The 24,826-nt window shown below is 49.4% G+C and overlaps 1 protein-coding gene across 1 annotated transcript; it reads left to right on the top strand.

The window, feature by feature from the left end:
- LACTBL1 (lactamase beta like 1) lies at nucleotides 9,909–24,527 on the top strand. Its single transcript, XM_003127694.4, has 6 exons — nucleotides 9,909–9,972; nucleotides 12,510–12,619; nucleotides 15,477–15,634; nucleotides 16,617–16,855; nucleotides 21,210–21,315; nucleotides 23,092–24,527. Exons 1-6 carry the CDS (start codon nucleotides 9,924–9,926, stop codon nucleotides 24,071–24,073), a joined length of 1,644 nt encoding a protein of 547 aa, XP_003127742.2. The 5' UTR covers nucleotides 9,909–9,923; the 3' UTR covers nucleotides 24,074–24,527.

The raw sequence follows: 24,826 nt of genomic DNA, 5'->3' as shown, positions 1-24,826 counted from the left end.
TACTAAGTACATGATTACCATTTGATTCAGGTTTTTCTCCCATAGATAGAAATATGACCCGCTGCTGCTCTGGAAGGAAATTACTATGGGGAGAGTCAGGGTTCTCAACACCAAGCTTACGATGGCTCCTTAACTCAGGATATAACCACATAGCTGTGGACTATTTGCTGGCCAGCCAGGGGAGGAGACACACTGGCCAATATCCCCTGCTATTTCTGAGTTAACACCTTCAGCCAAGTCAAAAAGCCTGCGTAGCTACTGCAGGAGCGAGACCAATGCCTCCAGGCCATGCTTCCATCTGAACCTGGGGCTCTCTCCCCAGGCTTGGCATGGAGTCCTTGGCCAGATGGCTCAAGCCTCCGTGGTGGGCTCTGAACTATTGTTCCAGGCCTCTCGCCAACATGAATGTCTCCTCCAGCATTGCCAACACCACTGCAAGTCCCTTATAAGTGCAGCTGATTTCATTCTTGTTGATTTCTACTCCTGTTTGGCAGGCTTAGGTTTCATGAGCCTCTAGGTCAGGGGACAGACCTTGGAAAAACAATTTGCATTGTACCTGGAAACCCTGGGGGCTCACTCCAGGTTTGTGGCAATGAGACAGCAAATGGGCTCCAGAAGGGCCCTTCCCAGAGCAGAAATGATTCCAGGTGGTCTCTACTTTCCACGGTGCCCTCTGCACTGCAAACAATTCCCCTGGTGCCTGAACTCAGGCCAGGTTTTCTTTACTTGTAAGACTGATCTTACATTTGCCCATAAAAAAGCAGAGTGGCATCAGAGGCGAGGGGTCCCTCTCCTGGAGCACCCTCCAGGGTGTTTCCAGCTATGCAGAGAGCCCCACACCCCTCTCCACATGATGCCAAGAGGTTGGATGGATGACCCAGTGCCTCACCTCATGACTGACCTTCTGCCTCCAAATTTCCCCAGTTAAGCCTGACTTGCACCTGTGCCGCGTGACTCTGTGGTAGCTGCCTTCACCTAGTACTCACATCTCCTGGACCTCAGGCTCAAGTCCTCAGAGCCCTTCTTTACTCTTTTGTACTCCCTTGGCTTTAATTATCTACTGCTACATGTCAATGATTTTCTAAATTGTATCTTCGACACAGACCTCTCAGTCCCACATTCAAATGTCCAACCGCCTACTCCTACACCTTCACGCATACATCTCAAATTCACACACCCAGTCCTGAACTCTGTCCTTCTGCTCCAAATCCCCTCCCATATGCAGGCTTCCCCATCTCTCAGTAAAGTCAATGCCCCCTGCTTCCAGCTGCTCAGGCCAAAAAGTTTGGAGCTGTCCCCGTCTCCTCTCTCCTTATCTCCTGTGCAGCTCTAACTCACCAGCGAGTCCTGGTGGCTCAACCTTTGAAGTATATCCAGAGTCTGGATATTCTCACTGCCGCCCCTGTTGCTCTAAGCCACCCCCATCTCTCACCTGATCAAGGCTCTGGTCGCCTGCACTACCCTTGCCCTCTCATCTGCTCTCAACACAGAAGCCGGAGCATTCCTTTAAAAATGTGCCAGAGTGCCACTCTGCTGCCAACTCTGCAATGGCTCCCATCTCACTCAGAGTGAGACTCGAAGGCCTTCCTGTGGCCTGGGAAGTTTTCCATGACCTGGAGAACTTGCCCCTACTCTGCCCCTCGCTTAATTTGCCCAGCCAGACCTCTTTGCTTTTCTGCACACTTTCACTCTAAAGCCCTACCATGGACTCTCTTTCTCTGTTGTCCATCCATCCAGCTCCCTTACTTCCCTTAGGGGATTTGCCAAATGTTTCTTTTCCAGGAGGTCATCCTGACCACCCATTTAATTCTATAATCTACCCCCGCCCTTACTTGGCTCTACTTACTTTTCCATAGCAAGTATCACCTTTTTTTTTTTTTTTTTGTCTTTTTAGGGCCAAGCAGGAAGCACATGGAAGTTCCCAGGCTAGGGGTTGAATCAGAGCTGTAGCTGCTGGCCTACACCACAGCCACAGCAAAGACATATCTGAGCTGCATCTGTGACCTATACCATAGCTCACGGTAATGCTGGATCCTTAACCCACCGAGGGAGGCAAGGATTGAAACTTCGTCCTCATGGATACTAGTTGGATTCGTTTCTGCTGAGCAATGACAGGAACTCCTGTGTCACTTTCTAATATATCTTTTTTTTTTTTTTTGCTTTTTAGGGCCACACCCGCGGTACATGGAGGTTCCCAGGCTAGGGGTCGAATCAGAGCTACAGCTGCCAGCCTATGCCACAGCCACAGCAACGCAGGATCCAAGCCAAGTCTGCGACCTACACCACAGCTCACGGCAATGTCGGATCCTCAACCCACTGAGCAAGGCCAGGGATCGAACCCACAACGTCATGGTTTCTAGTTGGATTTGTTTCCGCTGAGCCATGACGGGAACTCCTCTAATCTATCTTTTAACTTATTTAGTATGCTGCTGCTGCTAGAATAGAAGCTCTATGAGGTCAGAGATCTTTGTCTGCATTGTTCACTGATAGATCTCAAGCACCTAGAACAGTGCCTAGCACTTAGCAGGTGCTCAATAAAAGTGTTGACAATGAGGATTTGTTGCGATGTCTGCTTTGCCATTGTATCCTTCCCAGAGCCAAGCATAAAATCTGGCAAGTGGTAGATCCTCTGTGAATGTCTGTCAAATAATTCAATGGGTAAGTGAGCAAATAGATGAATCAATGACTCAAAGCCTGACTGGGAGGAGTTCCCATTGTGGCTCAGCAGGTTAAGAATGTACTTAGTATCCATGAGGATGAGGGTTCGATCCCTGGCCTCGATTGGTGGGTTAATGATCTGGCGTTGCCACAAGCTGTAGCGTACGCTGCAGATATGGCTGGGATCTGTTGTTGCTGTGGTGTAGACTGGTGGCTGTAGCTCTGATTTGACCCCTAGCCTGGGAACTTCCATACATTGTAGGTGCAGCCCTAAACAGCGGGGGAAAAAAAAAAAAAAAAAGGCTGACTGGGAAAAATGTAAAGCATCTTCATAGACTCTTTAAGAGGGACATTGCCCTTTTTAAAATTTAATTTGTCCTTGACATCTTTTCAGTCACATTCCTCTTTCTAAACAGTTATGGTGTTGAGGACGGAGACAATCTTTTTCTCCCTCTGGGGATGATCTGGAGTAAATCTGGGGACAAGAGAGTGACATCAAAATAATCTTGGAAACAGTCCACCTTGAGAGGTAGACTTCAGAAGAAAGTTTCAGGAGAGGGGCAAAAAGAAGAGCCAAGGAGTTCCCCTTGTGGCTCAATGGCAAAGAACCTGACTAACATCCATGAGGATGCAGGTTCGATCCCTGGCCTCAGTGGGTTAAGGATCCAGTGTTGCCGTGAGCTGTGGTGTAGGTCACAGACGCAGCTCAGATATGGCATTGCTGTGACTGTGGCTGTGGCATAGGCTGGCAGCTGCAGCTCCAATTCAACCCCAAGCCTGGGAACTTCCATATGCTGTGGGTACAGCCCTAAAAGGACCAAAAAAAAAAAAAAAAAAAATGAGCCAAACAGGGCTCTCTGAAGTCTGTAGTCCCCTTGAACTTGGAAACCTTCTAACTGTCTATGTAAGTATTGCAGTTCCTGCTCCTCATTCTAAGAAACTGAACATGGTACATGGTCCAGAGAGAAGAGAAATCAGAAAACACCTCAAAGAAGTGTTGGGACAATTGGGCATAGTTCTGAATGTGGAAGGGAAAAGTGGCAAGAAGAGAGTGGTAGTGAGAGGAGGAGGCAAGAAGGGAACAGAGAACGGGGAGAGGCAGGGAAGAGAGTAAAAGTAGATAAAAGGGGGAGGAAGAGGAGATGGAGAAAAGGAAGGAGAGAAGAGGTGGTAGGAGGGATTGTGAGGGGGAGCCTTCCGAGCCTGATGGTAGCCAGAGGGAGGGGCTACCCTTTGTCCAGCACATGCTGAGTGCCAGCCACAGAACCGTGGGCTTTTTTTTTTTTTGGCGACCCCATGGCATATGGAGTTCCAAGGCCAGGGATCAGATCTGAGCCACAGTGTGACCTCTGCCATAGCTGTGTTAAGGCTGTGCCCTTAACCCATTGTGCCAGGCTGGGGGTCAAACCTGCTAGAACCTGATTCCCAGTGCTCCAGAGATGCTGCAGATCCAACTGCACCACAATAGGAACTCCCAAACTCCGTGTTTTACGTGTCTCATCTCATGTAATCCTCACTCTTACCCCAAGGGGGTAGGTTCTATGTCATTCTCCTAGTTTATAGATCAGCACACTGAGGTCCAAGAGAAAAGCCAAGAAATTTGACCAAGGTCACATAAGTAATAAGCAATGTAGCTGGGATTTGGACCCAGTAGTCAGGAGTCCACTGGGTAGGGTTTAGACTATGCAGGTAAGGATATTGATTTTTCCACAAAGCAGTGGGCAGTCATGGAAGGTTATTTAAGCAAAGGACTAATATCTACGAAGATCTCCCATCTACAAAGAGGATGAATAACATGGAGCTGTTGTGGGGATGATTTCGGTTCACGGATGAAAAGCCCTTGGACAAAGGCCTGAAGAAAGCAGAGCATTCAGCAAAGAAATAAACATCCTTTCCGGAGGGGCAGGCTGGGCCAGAAGATTTTACATGTGGGCATCTACTGCCACTGTGTGGCCATTTTGCTGTAATGGCATGATATGGATTCTGGTCTAGCCAGATTTGGTAGTAGTGGCAGGGCTGGTCTGGATGGAAAGAATTGGCTGCAAGGGACCGGGGAGGAGCTCTCAGAGAGGAGCTGGTTTCCTGGAGGTGAGGCTCTTTGTCAGCAGAGGTGTAGAACCCTGGGGTGGATTAACTGATTCAGATATTCTGGTTTGGTGACACAGAGCTTCTCGGAGTTTCAGTTTATCAAATGGGGACAGAATAAAACCTGCCACATGAGACTGTTGTGCAGGCCACAGGAGGTTAACACAGAAAGCACTCAGCACCTATACAGGGCACACTGTCAGGACTCAACCTGTGACTTGGAGGTAGGCTTCCCAGCCTGCACAGAGCCTCAGCAAAGAGGAACCAAGCACCCAGGTGCAATGGGAAAGAAACCCTGGGTCCCAGATCCACTGCTGTCACTAACTTTTCTATGTGACCTTGGCAAGTCACCTCCTCTGCATGGTCTGTTTCCCCAGCCATACAATGTGGAATTTGGACAAGGTTACTCAGAGCTCTTCTCACTCAAGCCCCCTTTATCAAGCCCCCTGTCCAGGTCAGCCCAGATTTTCGGTCACAGGGGATACAGAAAAAGATCCAGAAGGCGTGCCTCTACCCATTCATGTGCCTGACTCTGAACATCCGCCAAACAGCATAATTCAAGCCCTGTCCAAGCCACCAATCGCCTGGGTGTCTGGGAAGCAGCTGTGATGTTCTACTGAAACAATGATGTGGAAGCTGGTGCAATACATGAATTGCCGAGGAGCCTTACTCCTCAAAGTGTGGTCCAAGGACCAGCACTGACATCACCTGGGAGCTTGTGAGAAATGGAGACTCTCAGGTCCCACCCCGATCCACTGACTCAGAATCCACAGTTTACCTTGATCCCCAGACTATTCCTACATGCATTTAGAATGAGGTGGAGACACAAGTGTCTGGGACAATGATCTTCAACCTCGACCACACAGTATAATCACCAAGGAGTCTTCAAAAGCCATGATGCACAGGCTGCACTCTAGGTCCCTAGGGGGGTGGGACCCAGACACTAATAGTTGTTACAAGCGCTTCAGGTAATTCCAAAGGGCACCCATATCTAGTGAAGAAGGCAAACATATTTTCTGTGCCAACGAAAATCAACAGTGACTTTCTAGAATATTCTCTAAGAAAGATGTGTTATCTCCCACAGGGGCTGGGTAGAAGTTGTGGCATAAAAGCCAAGTTATACAAAGAAGCTAGCCTTAACAGAGCCCTTACTAGGTGCCAGGTTCCAGACTATCTGCTTTGCTTACACACTGCAATTTAATCCTCGCACAAACATAGACACCCATCCCCATTTTACAGATGAAAAACAAAGAGGGCATGACTTACCCAAGGCTGCATGGGCAGTTACAGAACTGGGATTTGAACTGAATTATCTGACTATGTGACAACTAAGCTGCCCCATGGTCTTCCAACTGCGTTCTCTGGAGCCCAGGGTTCCTCAGAGGTGGTGGAGGAGCTGGTGTGGGGGATAGCAGGGCTGGGGGTGCCAGTGCGTCAGGCTGAGGCTGTTTCCTAGAGCCCCCATCATCTCTCCTACACACAGTGGGCTTGGCAGACACTCCTTTTGGAGAAGCCATTGCTTTGTCCGCTAGCCTGGAGCGTTTGGGTCACGTGGTATAGCCTGGTCTCCCTGACAGATGTGTTGTTCCGCCACCACTCCCCCCGCCACCACCACTCTCCGCTGCTCAGGGACCCCAGGAACTAATCCCCATGGCATAAGACACACGGAGGGATTAGTGCTGGAAATCAGGCGCCACATCTGCCAGCTCCTGGAGAGCCTGGGTGGAGGACACATCCCTGTCCCTGGGAACACAGGGACTCTCAGAGGCACTGGCCAACCACGGCCAGGCCTGCCCTGTCCTTCCTGAGCCTTCGGGACCAGGGTGAGTTGGGGCCAAGCACCCAGAGGTCAGACAGGGTTAATTCTGAGGCTTGAAGTGGGAGGAGGAGTTGGAAGTAGAGGCAATGGCAGGGAGGGTTTGGGACTTTTAGTGATAAAATCGGGACACGGGGCAGACCTGGGCAGCTGGTTTTTTTCCCCTGAGTTTGCTTCCCATTGCCTTGGAGGCGGAGCTTCATGAAATGGAGATGTGATCCTTACCCTAGAAAGACTCATAGTCTGATGGGGAGACAACATGGGAGGTGCATTTATGTCTGGGATTGGCGAGGACTCCTGGGTCCGAGTACCTGCTCCTTGTCTTCTGTATTTCTCCCATCCTCACCGCCTCCTTCTATTTCCCGGCCCGCCCCCGCCCCCTTGCCAGCTTCCAGGACCTCTCTTTGCTGTCACTCCACTGGCTCAATTTCCAGCTCACAAGGGCTCCTGGTCTGTAGACCTGAATCCTCGAGGGGCTGGAATCTTCCACATCATGGAGAGAATGAAGATCCAGGTGAGGCGCAGCCCCACAAAGGCTTGCTCCAAATATTGACCTAAACCATAAATCACCCCATATCACCTCCACCATTATCACTAGCATTCCAAGAGTTTGAGCTGTAGGCCAGGAACCGTTGCAAATGTTTTGTGCATTAACTCGTCAAATTCTCAAAACAATCTCAGAAATGAATCCTCTTCTTTTTCCTGCCTTAAGGCCCCTGCTTGAGTGCCCCAACTCACCCCCAACTACTTGTTCAATGAGGTCTTCCTCCCCCTCCCACCCCGAGGCTGAGCTCATGGGCTCCTTAGAGCCCCCAGAGCCTCTGTCATGATCTACTTCCACCTCCCGCCCAGAGAAATGACTCCAACCACACTAGCGACCTGTTCACGAGCAGCCAGTTTTTAGCACCCCTGTGTGCATTATCTCACTTACTCTCACTTAAAGTCTATGGGGTGGAGGAATGATGGTCATTCCCATTACACAGATAAGGAAACTGAGACTCAAAGAGGGGAGTTAAGGGCAGCTATTAAGGGCAGAGGAGAATCAAGTCCCAGGCTTTGTCTGGAGCTCTTGTGTTGCGTCTGCCTCTCCACCATCCTGCTGGCTCCACAGGGGCCAGATGTTAGCCACAGTGCATAGTACTGTGCCCAGCACACAGGCAGTCTTGGGGATTGTGTCCTGAACAAATGACTGGACAAGGAGGGCTGTCCCAGAGAGGCCGGTGAGAAGGAGAAGAGGTGAGGGTCTCTGGGCCACAGACCACCCAGGGAAGGAGCTGGGTGAGCTGTGGCAGGGGTGGGGTTTGGAAGTGCCTGGCTCTCCCTGAGTGCCCCCTCCGCCAGTGTGTGCCAGCTGGGAAGGGAGAAGGGAAAGACACCGCGTGGCTATTTCAAGTCACAATATGAGCAGCAGGTGCGCACCTTAGAGGTTAACTACTGACCCCATCTTTAGGTCTCTTGGAATAAATCCTGAGATTGGAGACAGACATGAGATGAGGCTGGGCTGCAAATTACTGGTTCAGAGAACCCAGTCACATGTTAGGGTGGGGTGGGGTGGTGCACAGATGGGGCTAGAATCCCTGCTCCATCATCCACTGCTGCCCATGACCTCAGCAAATCGTCAAACGTCAATGAATTTGATTCTGGTTCCCCAAATGAGAGGATGATACCCGATCATGCCATAGGCACCTGTTAAGGGAGAGCAGGCTGCCCTCCCACCAGGGCACCTTCACGGGGCCTGCCCCATGGGCCCCTTGCTCCGGCTCAAAGAGGGGCACCTTCTGACTCCCCTCCACAGAAATCCATGACAATGCTCGAGAGCCCGCCCCGCCCCCCCGCCCTGGCAATTGACTCTTGTGGCCGAGGTACAGACGTGCATCTGGTGTCACTCCTCTGACATCCAGGTGGAGACATCCTAATGCTCTTGGGATCTTTAATGTTTTCATTTTTTAAAAAAAACTAAATTATAGTTCACATGCATTAAAATTCACTCCTTTTGGTGCACAGCTCTAAGAGTTTTAACAAATACATACACTTCTGTAACCGCCCTCACAGTCAGGATAGAGAAACATTTCCAACGCCTCCCCAGATTCCTTTCTGTCCTGTTGTAGTCTACACCACCCCTACTCCCAGGCGGCCATTAGTTGTTTTCTGTCCTCATAGATTTGCATTTTCCAGAATGTAATGAAAATGGAATTATATCATCTGTTGTTTTTTGAGCCTGGCTTATTTCACTTAACAGAATGTATTTGTGATTCATCCTCAGAATTGCATATATCAGCAGCTTGTTCCTTTACATTGCTGAGTAGTACTCCATTGCGTGGATGTACCACAGTTTGTCTATTCAATCACCAATTGAGGGACGTTTCCAATCTTCAGAAATTATGAATAATGAATGGCTTTAGTGTGAACCCCAAATTTTAGAGCTGGAATATTCTTTTGAAATCAAATGAGATTTTCAGATGTAAAAGTAAATCCTCTTTTTTTTTTTTTTTTTTGGTCTCTTTAGGGCTGAACCTGCAGCATATGGAGGTTCCCAGGCACGAGGGGTTGAACTGGAGCTGCAGCTGCTGGCCTGAGCCATAGCCACAGCAATGCAGGAGTTAAGCCATGTCTGCGACCTACAACACAGCTCAGTGTAATGCCAGATCCTTAACCCACTCAGCAAGGCCAGGGATCAAACCCACGTCCTCATGGATACTAGTCGGGTTCATTAACCAATGAGCCACTACAGGAACTCCTAAATGTGAAACCTTTTTAAACAACCGCCCTCTCCAACAGTTAAAGAAATGGAGGCTCAGAGAGGGAAAGGGACTTGTCCAGGGTGACAACTGACTCAGGAAGTGGGGCTGAGATCTGAACCCAAGTCTTACAACTTGCAGGACAATCTAAAGTTCAAAACATATTTCCCAAGAGCCTGCCAGAGCCAGGCAGAGTGCCAGGTGTTGCAGGCATGAAAAAGGCTTCTGGAGGAGGTGGCATTTCAGTTGGTCTTAGATATTTAGTAAAGTGCAAAGGAGGAAGGGGGCATGTCCAGCAGAGGGAACAGGCTCTGCAAAGGCACAAGGTGTGGAGATACACGCAGGGCTGAGCTGCTGAAGGGGCGCAGGGCTGAGCTGCTGAAGGGGCCATTGGTTTTACAGGTGTGAAACTTACCCCAACCTGCGGGCTTTCCTGATGTCTGGGTGAACCTAAGGCACAGGAGGGGCCAGGGCAGGGGTCCCTCTCTCCTCCCTGTGGTTGACCCCCGTGGGGATGTGCCTTGTCCTTCCCCTTCCAGACTGGCCGGCAGCTCAGTCTGCTGAAAGTGAAAAAGAAGTGGCTCTTCCCTGCTTCCTGCAGCTTCTTCTTCCTGCTCTCCATACTCATGACTGGCTGCTTCCTGTGGCAGTATCACCTCCCCAAGCTGAAGACTGGTGAGTGTGGGACCATCCACCATCCACAGGGGTCCTCACGGGCTTGAGCTGCCACTCCCCATCTAAGCGTGTAGGAGGAGGGACCCTAAGATTCAGACCCAGCAGCTGAGGCCTCCATTCTGACTCCAACTCTCACTAACACTGCATCTTTGGGCCAGCCATGTGAACTGCATGTGCCTCGATGTCCTTCTGTATAAACTGAGGATCCTATGCCACCCACTCCTGGGGTAAAACTCAGCATCCCCCCCAAAGTACAAACAGCGTTTCTCTTGTTTTGCCTTCAGGCTCCATGGTGGGATCACCAGCCCTACCCTCCTTTAAAGACCCTCCCCCAGCCAAATCTAAGACCCTGGGAGGGACATGTCCAGGTATCCATGGACAGCAGCTGCCCATTTTTTGGCCTTTCCATCCTGGGCTGGTCAGGGCTCAGCAAATGAGTCACCACTTCTGGTAACATCTAGGTCCTCTGTTGCTACAGCAACTGTTGGACCCTCCAACCTGCTGGGATCCTAGATGGCCCAGAACCCCAGGTCTCTGCTGACATGGGGGAGAATGTCTCTCCATTTCGGTGAGTCATTCTGTGATACAGATGCCAAAGGCCCAATCAGGTGGCCTGGGCTCCCAAAGTCCCACAGATATGTGAAGAAACAGCTCCTTTTATTTTCTTGCCAGCTTCTTCCTCTCCAATCCCAACCCCTTCTTTCTAGGGTAAATTTCTTTATCAGGGGCTTCTTAGTCCTGCAAGCAAATAGTCTCCAAGTGGGCAGGTCAGCCTGGTCCTCCAGCTTCTCAAACTATCAACCCACCAATCCATAGCAGACCAGAGAGCCTTACTTAGTTATTGCTAAATAAGTAAAAATGAATTATTAGAGGAAGAAATGAAAGACTATAAAATAGAAGCCCAGGTTTTAAATAATTGAATCAACAGACACAAAATTACTCCAACGCACTGCTATAAAAGTTTCCAAATGTTTTCTCTCAAAATTTGTACTTAATTTGTCGCAAGTGGGAAACAGTTCACAGACACACCCTGGGTCTGGTGACTGTTGGGATCTATGTCCTCAACCACATACGGGCACCACCTGAGAGGCTGTTAGAAATGAGGACATCTGGGCCCCACCCCAATGTCTGCTGAATCCAAGCTGCATTTTAAGATTTCAAGCTGCTTTAAAAAAAAAAATTAAATGTTTAAAAATTATAGTTGATTTACAATGTTCTGTCAATTTCTGCTGCACAGTAAAGTGACCCAGTCATACATATCCATACATTCTTTTTCTCATATTATCTGCCATAATGTTCCCAGCTGCTTTTTTGAGCATATGCCCATTAAGTGCACGTTATTGCATGACTGTAGACACCAGCCTGACCTGTATTCCCGGCTGAGAGCTCCCTACTCCAATGATTAAACTTACATCATGAAGTGGTTGAGCAATCTTAACTAAGGTTTGTAATTTTCCTGTTTGGGACCGTATCTGTCACCTAATGCTGAGTAACGAACTACCTAAACCTACTGGCTTCAAGCAAAGTGACTTGTCATTTCTCATGATTCTGTGGGCTGGCTGGCAGTTCTGCTGCTGGTCTAACCTAGGCTCTCTCCAAGACAGCTGGGCCTCTCCCGGACATGAACTCTCTGGCTTGAAGTCGCTATTCCAGGTTTGTCCACGAGGGGCAGTGTTCCCAAGGAGCAAAGGAGGATTAAGGCCTGGCTTTGGGAGGAGCACAATCAATTCAGCCTCATTCTATTGTACAAAATAAGTCCCACAAAGCCAGTCTGATTCAAGGGGTGAGATGGTCTAAAGTGTTTGTGGACTTAGTGAACCTCCCTCCAGGAGCCTTCTCCCAGTTCTGGGTGGTTTTGGGAGGCAATAGGTTTTAAGAAGGGTGCAGCTGCTGGGGGGGTTCTCATACCTTCCCACCCCACACCATCCCTAGGGGAGGTGTGGAACGTCTGGGAGTCACTATGATGGTCTCACAGCCTGAATCCTGTCCTGCCAAGGCCCACACCATCTCCCTGAGGTTTCATGGAACCCATACGCCTGGACAAAAGCAGAATGCGACTTAAATCCTGATCCCTGGATGCACAGCACCAGGGATGGAATGAATTATTCCTGGCGAGTTTAGGCCTGAAGCCTAAATGGGGATCTGAGTCCACTTCTCCACTCACATATATAATCAGAACTGGGAAAGGGGGAACAGACAGAGAAGATGTGGCTGAGCCTGCCACATGGAGCTGGAACTTGTCTAAGTCCCCTGACCACGTGGAGGGAGGAAGCTGGTGGTTCAAGAGGGAAGGGTGCAAACAGGCACCTGTGGCCTGACTGATCCCTCCAACGCCAGGCAGCAGGTGGTAAGTGTGGGATGGTGCTGTCTCCTCCAGAGTGTACCCTGCCCTTTGCCCCTTGCCACCATGGCTGACATCTCCTAATAAGGGTCAGCCTGGAGGCATGAGCCTGGCTATACTGTCACTGTCCCACCTCCTCTGTGATGACTTCTAGCCTGATCTCTGTCCCCCACTCACCATGTGATGTTCTCTCCAGGTTCCTTGGGACCAGAGGTGACCTCTGTCCCCGTGAGGATGTGTCCCCAGCATCCTGAGCCTGTACCCTTGGCTCACCCCCTCCCTGTGTTGAAGGAGGCCCTGGAAAAGGTCAGTAATGACCCAGGGCCCAGCTGATGAAGGGGAGGGCATACCCTCTGCCCTGGTAGTGGCATTTATTCATTAATTCATTCGTTCATTCATTCAACATATAATTCTTGAGCACCTACTCTGTGCTAGGCACCAGAGAGGTGAGAGGAAGAAGATATTGTCCTGCTCTCAAGGAGCTACTAGTCTGGGAATGAGCAGAACAGTCAAGACAGTAAACATTTAAAAATGAGGATAGGGAAAGTTTAGGGGACATGGGGACACAAAGGAAACTGGCCTTGGGGTCAGGGAAGGCTTCTGGAGGAAGTGGTATCTAACTGATATGTGAACAAGTAGTTGATATGCAGAGGATAGGCATGTGTATACTAAGGGAGTTTGTGGTGTGAAGGGTGTGCTGCAGACAGAGGGAACAGCATGTGCAAAGGCCCAGAGACAACAGAGTAAGTACTATTCTCTCATAGAGAGAACTAAGGAAATTCAGGCTGGTGGAGACATAAGTGGACGTGGAGAAAGATGAGGTGGGAGAGGGTCACGGAGGCCACTGTAATATGATTAAAGACACTCACCCCATGGCACAACTTTTACTATTGTAGGATGGCCTGACGCTAGAGGGGGTTGTCAGCCAGCTCTAGTCTGTGCCATTCAGAGCCCACCCTCTTGGGTCACTCACCTTAGGGGACATACGGACAAATGAAACATGATTGGAAGTGTAGGAGCAGCAGCCTGGTGGCGGCAGGGGAGGGGGTGTTGGAACTTCGTCTGAAGAATAGCTGAAGGGAAGGAGGGTGATGTGTCCACATAAGAGGAGGTGTGAGCCAATGCAGAGAGACACGGTCACTGTCTGCAAATACACAAAGAGCTTGTGTGAAGGAGAGAGAGCAGAAGGGTGCTATCTGGCTCCCAGCGGTCACAGTAATTTTTTAAAAATTAAGCAACAATACAACCATAGATTCCATCTAGTGAGTACCTAGTATCTGTCAGGCACTGTGCTAATTTTGTTAGGCTTCCTAGCACTCTGGAAACCTTATTTTATTTATTTATTTTTTTTGGCTTTTTGCTATTTCTTTGGGCCGCTCCCGCGGCATATGGAGGTTCCCAGGCTAGGGGTCTAATTGGAGCTGTAGCCGCCAGCCTACGCCAGAGCCACAGCAACGCGGGATCCGAGCCGTATCTGCAGCCTACACCACAGCTCGAGGCAACACCGGATCGTCAACCCCCTGAGCAAGGGCAGGGACCGAACCCGCAACCTCATGGTTCCTAGTCGGATTCCTTAACCACCGCACCACGACGGGAACTCCTGGAAGCCTTATTTAAAGAGAAGGAATCTAGAGTTCTTGTTGTGGCTCAGAGGGTTAAGAACCTGACTAGAATCCATGAAGATGTGGGTTCCCTCCCTGGCCTTGCTCAGTGGGTTAAGGATCCATCGTTGCCATAAGCTGTGGTGTAGGTTGCAGATGCAGCTTGGATCTGGCACTGCTGTGGCTGCTGCTCTGATTCAACCCCTAGCCTGAAACTTCCATACATCCCAGGAGCAGCCCTACAAAGAAAAAAAAAAAGAAAAAAAAAAAAGCAATTCCCGCAAAGAGAATACACAAATCTTAAAAATAAATAAAGAAGGAAACTGAAGCTCAGAAAAGGCAGTTAGTGTGGGGTGGAAAGCACAGGTAGACTGAGCTCAGTTCAGGGAATGTAAAATAAATTTCTTGGCAAGGTGGGGCTGCAGTTAGCATGGTTTTGTTAGTTTGTTTTCCTTTGGCTGTGCCCGCAGCATGTGGAAGTTCCTGGGCCAGGGATTGAACTTGCGCTATAGCAGTGCCCTGAGCTGCTTCAGTGACAACACCAGATCCTTAACCTGCTGGGCCACCAGGGAACTCCTAGCATGGGGTTCTAATCCTGATTCCGCTAGCCTTTAGCCACTTGGGGAAGTCACTTCAAATCTTCTCGTCTGTAAAATGAGGAGAAATTACCACTGATTTATTACGAGGATTACGTGAGACGATGGATGAAAATCATTTTGTACCGTGTCCAGCACATTCTAAAGGTCCAATAAATGTGAGCAGTTAATCATCACTATTATACTTCATTATTGAAAATAATGAGGTACTTTCAGTAAATGTTCAAAGAGAGCATTAAAGGTCTTCTATAGATACTAAATTTTCCAATGGGGGGTCCGAGTAGGCCTATCAGAGGTTTTCTAGGGTATCAGACAAGGGTTTGATTAGATCAGTAGGTTTCTTTTTCCTCTTAAAAAAATTTTTTTTTGGGGGGGTACAGTTGATTTACAATGTTGTATTAGCTTTAGGTTTATATCAAAGTGAATCATTTCCAGTTTAGATTATTACAGAACATTGAGTAAACCTCCCTGTGCTACAAAGCAGGTCTCTGTTAGTTATCTACCCTATATACAGCAGGGTGCATGTACCAATTCCTTCCTTCCAATTTATCCCCCCACCTCAGTTTCCCCTTTGGTAACCCTAAGTTTGATCTTGAAATCTTTGAGTCTGTTTCTACATCATTAGTTTTAGCCCCTTACTCCTTTTATATTTTTCCAAAGAAATTCTTCTTTGAACTAGCATCTTATGAGGAAACTTTACATATAAAACCGATTCCAGGGGCGCTGCTCTGTTTTTGCAACTGGGTGGGAAGCCCACCCCCTGGGAAATGGTTTGAGAATCCAAGGTCTGGCTGGGATCCCCAGCCAGAAGGGGGAGAAAATGCAGGGGAGCCAGGCAGGGGCGCTGTGTGCAGGGTGTGGGGTGGGAAAGGGCACGGAGGGCAGAACAACAGGTCGGGTGTGTGGGCAGGAGGAGGGGCCCGTCTCTGCATCTGTACTCTGAGCCATCTGCTCTTCTCTTCCAAGGTGGACAGGCTCCTGCGCCACGCACTGTCTGCCCCAGGCCTGGCTGCTATGTCTGCAGTTGTCATCCACAATGACACCGTGCTCTGGACAGGGAACTTTGGAAGGAAGAACGGTTCAGACCCGGCTTCTGGGCCCCCTAATGAGTACACCATGTACCGGTCAGCTGCGGGACCACCAGGAGGGGGGAAGGATGGGAGGACAAGGTTGATTTAGGAGGTGGGGGGGGGAACTCAAGAGAATCATGACTCTGAGTCTGAAGGGGCTCTGAGCTGCCAGGGCCCTTAAATCGTGACACGTTTAGAGATGAGACTGAAGTCCAGAGAGGACTAGTGAGTGCCTTACGTCACCCCACAGTGGTAATCAGTCAGGACAGGCCTTATCCGAATGCCTCCCAAACTAGAAAAGGCTCCCTTGTGTCCCAGCTCACCCCCCTTCCATGTGCCACAAGGGAACCATAACCAGTTTCTGGGTCCCTTCCCCACATCTCTGCCAGTTGACAGCTGTGGCCCATATGGTGGACACTTGGGACAGTCTGTTGCACACCCTGAGGCTCCCCTCCTCCACCTGCAGAATCCATCAACGCTCCCAACACAAAGTGAACACGCGCACCCCCAAAGATACTGTGAGGATTACAGGGGTTCCATTCATGCTGCACCTGCTATGTATCAGGCAATACTACATTTGCTCTCACTTACTGAGCTCTTACCACCTGCCAGGTGTGTTGTCAAGCATTCTGCCTGCACAATTTCGTTCAATCTTTTCTCTAACCCAGGAAACAGACAAGGAAACTGGATCTCAGAAAGGCCCAGTACTTGCCCAAGGCCACCCAGCTGATGAGAGGTAGAGGTATGATCCCAACCCAGGTCTGTCCCAGAGTGGGAAGTGCCTGGTGAAGGGTCTGGCATGAGGCAGGTGCTCAAAAGTGCCCACTTGGCCCAGCCCCACTGCCTCCGGTATGTTCTCTAGCATCCCAAAGGCATTCAGCAGAGGCCAGTGGATTCTGGTCTGAGATGCTCAGTAAGGGCAGACTCAGAGCTTTCCTAATTACCCTAGGAAGTGGAGGCTGGGGGTGCAGGGTGGAGGTGGGTTGAGGGGCCAATAGGATGCCCTCTGCACCCTTGTGTCCCCCACACCATCCAGGATCTCCAGCCTCTCCAAGATCTTTCCTGTCCTCATGCTGTACCGCCTGTGGGAGGAGGGCATCGTAGCCTCTCTGGATGACCCTCTAGAGCGGTATGCCAGCACCTTCACCATCAACAACCCGCTGGGCATGGTGTCAGCCCCTGGACAACAGAGCCTTATGGATGGGCTGGAGGAGGTGGGCCCAGCCCCAAGGCCTTCGCCTGTCACCCTCCGAAGGATGGCCAGCCAGCTCTCAGGTGAGTGGCTCTGAATTTAATCTAGCTCAGCCCAAACCATTTCGGGCCCTCATCCAGCCAGGCTGGGCCACTCTCTGCTCTGCTTCCTCAACTGGCCATAGCTCTCTCATCCTCCCTGGGGGGAAGGATCTGGTGAGGTAAAGGCTGTGACTTTAGATCAAATGGACAAATCAAGATCCACTGGCAGGTGAAAAGCAAGTCGATAGGTCAAGATCTGCTTATTAGGTTAAGAACAAGTTAATAAATGAGTATTTGTAGACAAGTCTATAAATTATAAATTTTACACATAATTTGTATATACTATCTTCTACAATTATACATTAGTGATTTCCCTTAATATATAAAGATCACCTGCAAATCAATACAAAGAGCAACAACCCAAGAGAAAAAATGGGTAAAAGATAGGAACAAAATAGACAGTTCACAGAAAAGGGATACAAATGGTTCTTAGGACTATTAAAAAATATTAAAAGATGTGCAACTTCATTCACAATAAAATAAATGCAAATTAAATCTACTGAGAGACTTTTCCTCTCAGATTGGTAAAGGCGATAATGGTGGGTGTTCTAGGTTGGTGACGTTATGGTGACATAGGCCCTCTTAGATCTCATATCTCAGGGGCAGAAATTGAAATTGGTGCAACCTGTGTGGAGGGAAATTGATAAAACTATCACGAAAATGTATATATCCTTTGACTCAGCAATGACACTTAGGAAATCCTCTTACAGATGTATCCACACATATGTGGTATGAAGCATGTACCTAGTTATTCACTGTAACACTATTTATAATAGTAGAAAAAAGAAAGATTGAAACAACCTAAACACAAACAGGGTAGTAACGAAATAAACTATGATACAGCTATACAATCAAATACTACGTAGCCCTAAAAAAAAGGGTAATAATGTTTCTCATGTACTGTGATGGATGCGGGTAAAAAAGCTCCTAACAGCATAGATTGTATGCTACTGCGTGAATAAATAAAATAATACATACATGTATGATATATACATATACAAATGCATATGTGTAATGCATGTGTAATATACATATTACACAACACATATACACACATGTATGTGCATCACATATCTTTGGAAGAAAACTAAAGAGATTGAATCACTGGGTTGCCTCTAAGGAGGGGAAATTGGTGGCTGGGGTGAAGAATGGGAAGAAAAATTTTCATTGTGTCTTTGGAACTTTGAATCATGTAAATGAATTACTTATTTAAAATAAATTATCGTATAATAATAATGATAATGACAGATGTGCTAACAAGCCAGGATGAAGTCTGCATGGCAGACGGGCAAGGGCAGGCTGGGATGCTGAAAGAGAAGCCAGTAGTCGGGAATTGGGCAGGACTGGATCAGGAATGGGCTGGATGCTGAAAGGTTGCTCTGAAAGCTTCTGAAGAACCCTCCGTCTGCCACCTGCGAATGAGGAGGGCTGTTTAAAGAGAAGGTGTGCATGTGGGTGGGTGGGGGGCTGTGCTGTGTGATGACTGACCCAGTCCAGGGGGAGAAGACAGGCACCATCTGCATGCCTGGAAATGCCTCCTATTGTTCCTACTTGCAGTCATCAACCCACCAACTCTAGATGGCAGGAATCCCTTGCAAGTGCCTACTATTTCATCCTTTTACAAAGTATGTTTAGGCTTGAAGTTTCTGTCTACGGACATGACTGGTTATCACTCCTGTGAGCAGATGGTGAACCTCAGGCTCAGTGAGAGAATGGAGCCTCCTGAAGTCACCCAGGCAGGACAGGATCAGAGCCTTGGGAGAGGGTGGCCCATTGATTAAGGGCACAAGCACTGAGATTCCAGCTCTGCCTCCTCCTGGCTGTGTGATCTTGGGTAAATCATGTAACCTCTCTGAGCCTTGCTTTTCTCCTCTAATATGACTGGTTCATGCTACTTTGGGGAATTAAATGTGCTAGTGAATGTCAAGCATGTAGCAGAGTACCTGGCACACAGCAGGTACTTGTCAATTTAGCTCTGGTTATTACAGCCAGGTGTCAGATCTAGGTTTACTGGGCTCTGATGAAGATATAATTTGGGGGTCCTTTTAAAAATACAATATTATACATTCAAACTTGAATACAGGCCTTGGAAGGTGTCATGCAGATAGAGGAGCCCTGAGCCTCCACCAGCCTCCTATTAAACCCATTCCTAGTTATAATTTGACCCCAGGGCGCCCTCTAGGGGTACACTGGATTTGTCTGCCTCTTATACCCAAGGAACCCAGCACTGGGGGCTCTGTGCCTGGGGTCAGTTTAAAAACACCAAAAGTGTCTCCCTCTCAGTCCCAAAAGGGCCAGCTGAGCATACTCTGTCATAGGCTCTCATCCTAATCTAGAGCTTTCTCTCATTCTTGGAACTTTTCATCTATTCTAAGTCTTGCAACACCTCAGGAAACCAGTGCAGCTGCTTCAGCCCACTTCAAGGTGAGCAAGTACAGGCTCAGAGAGGAAAAACAGATGGTTTGTGGCCACACAGCAAGAAGTGTTAGAGTTGGAAATTTTTTTTTTTTCGTCTTTTATCTTTTTAGGGCTGCATCCGTGGCATATGGAAGTTCCCAGGCTAGGAGTTGAATTGGTGCTATAGCTGCTGGCCTACACCACCAGCCACAGCAATGCCAGATCCGAGCCTCGTCTGTGACCTACACCACAGCTCACAGCAACCCTGGATCCTTAACCCATTGAGCAAGGCCAGGAATTGAACATGCAACCTCATGGTTCTTAGTTGGATTCGTTTCTGCTGCACTGTGATGGGAACTCCTAGAGTCAGAATTTAAACCTAGCACTTGGGACTCCATCCCCCAGTGGCTCAGGCCAAGAACCTTGGAGTTATCCCTGGTAACTTTCACTCCCACACCCTCAACATCACCTCCAGGAGCAAATTTTGTTGGCCCCACCATCAAAATATGTTCAAAATCCGACCACTCCTCATTACCTCTACTGCTGGCATCCTCATCCAGACCATTATCATTTAAACAGGGATTTTTGCAAGTCTCCACAGGCTTCCTAGCCCCTGCCACTGTCCATCAAGTCTATTTTCACATAGTGGCCAGAGCAATGAAGACATATATCAGATTATTCAGCAGATCACTCTGCTGAAACCCCTGTCTTTCCAGTAGCCTATAGCACCCTACAGAATCTGGGGCCTGCACCATCAGTATCTCTCACCTCCAGAGTCTCCCCTTTTCTCAATCCTCTCTAGCTACCCTGGCTGTTTCCTGTTGATCCTCAAACATGCCAGACATTCCCATCTCGGGGCCTTGGCACCTGCTGTTCCCTCTGCCTGAGACATTCTTTCCTCCCATTGAGGCATGGCTCTCTCTCACCTGCTTAAGGATCACCTTCTCCCAGAGGCCCTCCTCGGACCGCTTTGTATAAAATAACAACCCCTCCCTTCATGCATGGAATTGTTTTCCTCCACCGCATGAATATTTATTTGCTGCTTGTCTGTCCTCTCCAGGAGAATGCACACTCCACAAGGGCAGAGACTTTGTTTTGTTCACTACTGAATTCCAGTACCCAGAACAGTCTTTGGCACAAAAGAGATGCTTGAAAACCGTTGTTGGAATTCCCGTCGTGGCGCAGTGGTTAACAAATCCGACTAGGAACCATGAGGTTGCGGGTTCGGTCCCTGCCCTTGCTCAGTGGGTTAACGATCCGGCATTGCCGTGAGCTGTGGTGTAGGTTGAAGACGCGGCTCGGATCCCGCGTTGCTGTGGCTCTGGCGTAGGCTGGTGGCTACAGCTCCGATTCAACCCCTAGCCTGGGAACCTCCATATGCCGCGGGAGCGGCCCAAGAAATAGCAACAACAAAAGACAAAAAAAAAAAAAAAAAAAAAAGAAAAAAAAAGAAAACTGTTGTTGAGTGAATGGGTGGAAAGAATCCTAGTCCTGTGATCCTTCTAAGACTTGTCACATCAATAAACAGAAAATTCCAAGTGGTCAGAGGGGCCAGTTCTAAAAAAACCTCTGTGGGCACTGACCTCAAGAATTTTATGGAATCGAACACTTATGGTTGATGATAATAACTATTTTTTGAACAGTTACTATGACCAGGCACGATGCTAAACATTCTATTTCACTGACTCCTCACATCAGCCCTCTGACATAGGAATCATTTCCTGCATGTTACAGATGAGGGTTCTGGGGCTCAGGGAGGGTAAATGGCTTCCCCAGTGAAACACAGACAGAATTAGAGTCCATGCAAGAGTTTTTTGTTGGTTCGAAGGTGACTTTGGTGTTATTTCTCAGTTCATGGAAGTGGGGGAGGGAGTGCACCCAGGGGTCCTCCATCCCACCCTCAGCAGACCCAGCAGGTCTGACCACTGTTCCTCCCTAGGGCTGCCCCGAAGGCTTCGCTCCACTTCTCTGCTGTGGAAGGGCAGCACCCAAGAGGCCCTGAGCCTGCTCAAGGATGATGTGCTGGTGGCAGACCCAGGAACCAGGTGAGGAGTGAGCCCTGCTGCCCTGCTAAGGTTAGGAACCTCATGAGGTGACACATGCCTCCTGGGAAAGAGCCTGTGACACCTTATCCAAGGTGGTCAGAAAGAGGAGAGACCTCAGGGATCACTGACTGCAGCCCCTATTCCACAGCTGGGAAGACTGAGGCCCAGAGAGGGATAGCAGAGCAAGGCAGCAGAGAGCTGGGCCCAGATCCAGTCCTGTTTGAATCTCCTGTCGTTTCCGTCAATCCACTCAACATTTGTTGAGCATCTGCTCTGTGCCTGAAATGTGCTAAACTGAGATATAGTAGGGAACGAATTCAATCAGGTCCCTCCTCACGAGTCTATTTTTTTTTTTGCCACACTTGTGGCATGCAGAAGTTCCAGGGCCAGGGATCAAACCCAAGCCACAGCAGCAACCTAAGCCATAGCAACGACAATGCTGGATCCTTAACCCCTTGAGCTATCAGGGAACTCCAGAACAATGAACACTCTTATCAGCAAACAGAAACAAGATAAATACAGATTTTGGGAGTTCCTGTCACGGCACAGTGGAAACAAATCTGACTAGGAACCATGAGGTTGCAGGTTCGATCCCTGGCCTTGCTCAGTAGGTTAAGGATCTGGCGTTGCTGTGGCTGAGGTGTAGGCTGACAGGTGCAGCTCTGATTCGACCCCTAGCTTGGGAACCTCCATATGCCAAGAGCGTGGCCCTCAAAAGACAATAAGACACACAGATTTTGCCAAGTGCTGGAAAATAAATGGGATGCTGATGAGATAGGGAGTGGTTAGTTAGGATAGCCACTCAACGGAGAAGCCCAGCTCCTGGAGCAGTGGGGCTGTAGAACTGGACAGAGGGCAACAGGCACTATCCTGCCCCAGGGCAGTGCCTTTTTTCCAAATTTGCCCCTCTGCTTCTCCAAGTGCTGAACCTCAGACCCCACTCCTCTTAAGGAAGAAAGGATCTAGGTAATACTTGGGCATCTGTAGGCTAGAGTCCTCCATCCAGCTCTGCTACTATCTTTAAAAAAAAAATTTTTTTTTGGCCGCACTTGTGGCATGCAGAAGTTGCTGGGCCAGAGATCGAACCCTTGCCACAGCAGCGACCCAAGCCACTGCAGTGAAAATACTAGATCCTTAAGCTGGTGAGCCACATGGGAACTCCATCTGCTACCATCTTGCTGTATGACCTCAGCAGAGGCATTTTATCTCAGGAATTTCTAAGAGGATTTGTGCCTTTTCATCCATTCTTGTGTCTTCCTGGGGCACTATTTGAAGGATTCTGAAACTGCAACTGCTTACTGATTACTGGCCTGCCATGGTTGGGAAGAAGAAAGGGATGAAATTCTGCTTCTCTTGAGCTCTGTGATGACAATCATTACCCGCCCCTGCCCCCAACAGTCTGAGACCCTAGTTTTCCATTTGATAAAAGTAAATATACTAAAGTGTAAAGGATCAAGAAGATTTGTTTTACCATTTTCTCAGGTGCATTGCCAAGCCCAGGTCTCCTCCAACCTGCTGTGTGACTGTGGGCAATTCTCTGCCCCTCTCGGGGCCTTCCTCTTTCCAGGTGTAGAATAGTGAGTTGTACTTGGTGATCTCCGAAGTCTCTGCTGGCTCTGACCATCTCTGATGAAGTGAAGCAGGTTTCTTCTGTCCCACCCAGTCTGATGAAACTCTGGTGGCTTTTCAGACAGTCTGAGCAGGTGGCAAGGGACTATTTAGAGCTTGGAGATGTCCGTTCTAGGCTGCATCCCAGCTCTACCCCTCTTTTTTCAGATGCCATTACAGCACACTGGCCTTCTCACTTCTGGCCCATGTCCTGGCAGCCCACACGGCCCAGGGTGACTACCAGCGCTGGATCTTGGAGAACGTACTGGAGCCGCTGGGAATGGTGGACACTGGCTTCGATCTTACACCCCTTGTGCGCGCCCGCTTGGCAGCTGGCTTCTATGGCAGTGGGCGGCCAGCGCCGCTCTATGACCTGGGCTGGTACCGCCCGTCCGGCCAGATGTACTCCACTACGGCTGACCTGGCCAAGCTGGCGGTGGCGCTGCTGGGCAACGGGCCCCAGCGGCTTTTGCGGCCCGATGCGGCCAAGACGCTGCTAGCGCCACTGCTGGCCTGCTCCGGCGCCTACTTCGCCAACGAGACGGGCACACCATGGGAGTTCCACGTGCAGCGAGGCTATCGCGTGGTGCGTAAGGACGGCGACCTGGACGGCTACGCTGCCACCTTCTCCCTGGTGCCGCCCCTACGCCTGGGCCTCGTGCTGCTCCTGGCCGGGCCGAGGCCACCCGGTTCCGACCTGGTGGCGCAGGCCTACGATGTGCTTCTGCCGGCCATGGAGAGGGCCTTACGGGAGGCAGAGCTCAGCCCGGCTCCGCCGCCCAGCGCGCGCCCCTTTGCCGGCTACTTCACTTTCTCCAACCTGACTTTCTACGAGGTGCGCGCTGGGCCGGCGGGCGAGCTGCGCCTGCGCCAGTTCGGGCCCCGCGTGGAGGCGCTGGTCCCCCTGGCGTTCCGCACGTTGGCGCTGCGCCACCTGCGTGGCCGTGTCTTCCAGCTGCACGTGGCCCGCGAGTTCCCTTGCACGCTTCCGCTGGGCGACTCCTGGCTGTCCCTAGAGGCTCAGCACGGGCAGCTAGTCAACTTCTACCCCTTGGACCGCCACGGGCTGTCCCCCGGCTTCGACGTGCCGGGCCTCAACACGTACCGAGTGTTGCGGCTGCTGCACAAGCCAGTGTTCAAAACCCAGTGACTCCGGGTTCTGTTTGGAGCCCCCCTTCTCTCACCTTCCAGCTTTCCAACCTCCTTTTGCAAGGTAAGGCTGCATGGATGTCTGTTAAAGAATTTGAGGAGTTGGCAGAGTCAGGTAAGGCAGTGCTACTGAAAGGGTGGTCCACTGACCACAGCTAGTTGTGAACCATTATCCATGGGAGAGGAAGAGTTAAGTACAGAAATTTACAGAGCATTTAAAAACTGTAATATCACGTTGACAGAGTACTTTTGTGTCTGTTGAATCTGAGACAGAACATGGTCCAGCACTGTATCTTTTTTTTTGGCTACAGGCCTGGCATGCGGAAGTTCCAGGGCCAGGGATCAAACCTGTGCCACTGCAGTAACAATGAGGGACCCTTAATCCGCTGAACCGAAAAGGAATTCCCTAGCATTATGTCTTTTAAAGAATCAACCTTATTTGCACATGTAGCTTGGATATGGGATTGCTATGTCTGTGGCATAGGCAGTCAGGTGCAGCTCTGATTCCACCCCAGCCTGGGAACTTCGATATGCTGCAGGTGTGGCCCTCAAAAGAAAAAAAGAGAAAATCAACCTTATTGAGTTATAATTTACATAAAAATTCACATACTATTGGACACAGTTTGATGATTTTGACAAATACTAATACCCAGTCAAGATACAGAAAATTTTTGTCACCCCCCAAATGTTCCTTCTACTGCTTTGCAGTCAGTCCTCTTCCCTGCTCCTAGCCTCAGGCAACCACTGATCTTCT

Source organism: Sus scrofa, chromosome 6 (genome assembly GCF_000003025.6).
Source record: "Sus scrofa isolate TJ Tabasco breed Duroc chromosome 6, Sscrofa11.1, whole genome shotgun sequence".
Lineage (NCBI taxonomy): Eukaryota > Metazoa > Chordata > Mammalia > Artiodactyla > Suidae > Sus > Sus scrofa.
Note: the sequence above shows the minus strand (reverse complement) of the source record. Positions and strands in the feature narration are given on the sequence as shown.

Excerpts from the sequence above, each read along its gene's own strand:
- LACTBL1 (XM_003127694.4), top strand. The coding sequence starts at position 9,924 with ATGACTGGCTGCTTCCTGTGGCAGTATCACCTCCCCAAGCTGAAGACT. Across the intron at positions 9,973-12,509 it reads CCTCCCCAAGCTGAAGACTG|GTTCCTTGGGACCAGAGGTG; the intron begins GTGAGTGTGGGA and ends TGTTCTCTCCAG. Across the intron at positions 16,856-21,209 it reads GATGGCCAGCCAGCTCTCAG|GGCTGCCCCGAAGGCTTCGC; the intron begins GTGAGTGGCTCT and ends GTTCCTCCCTAG.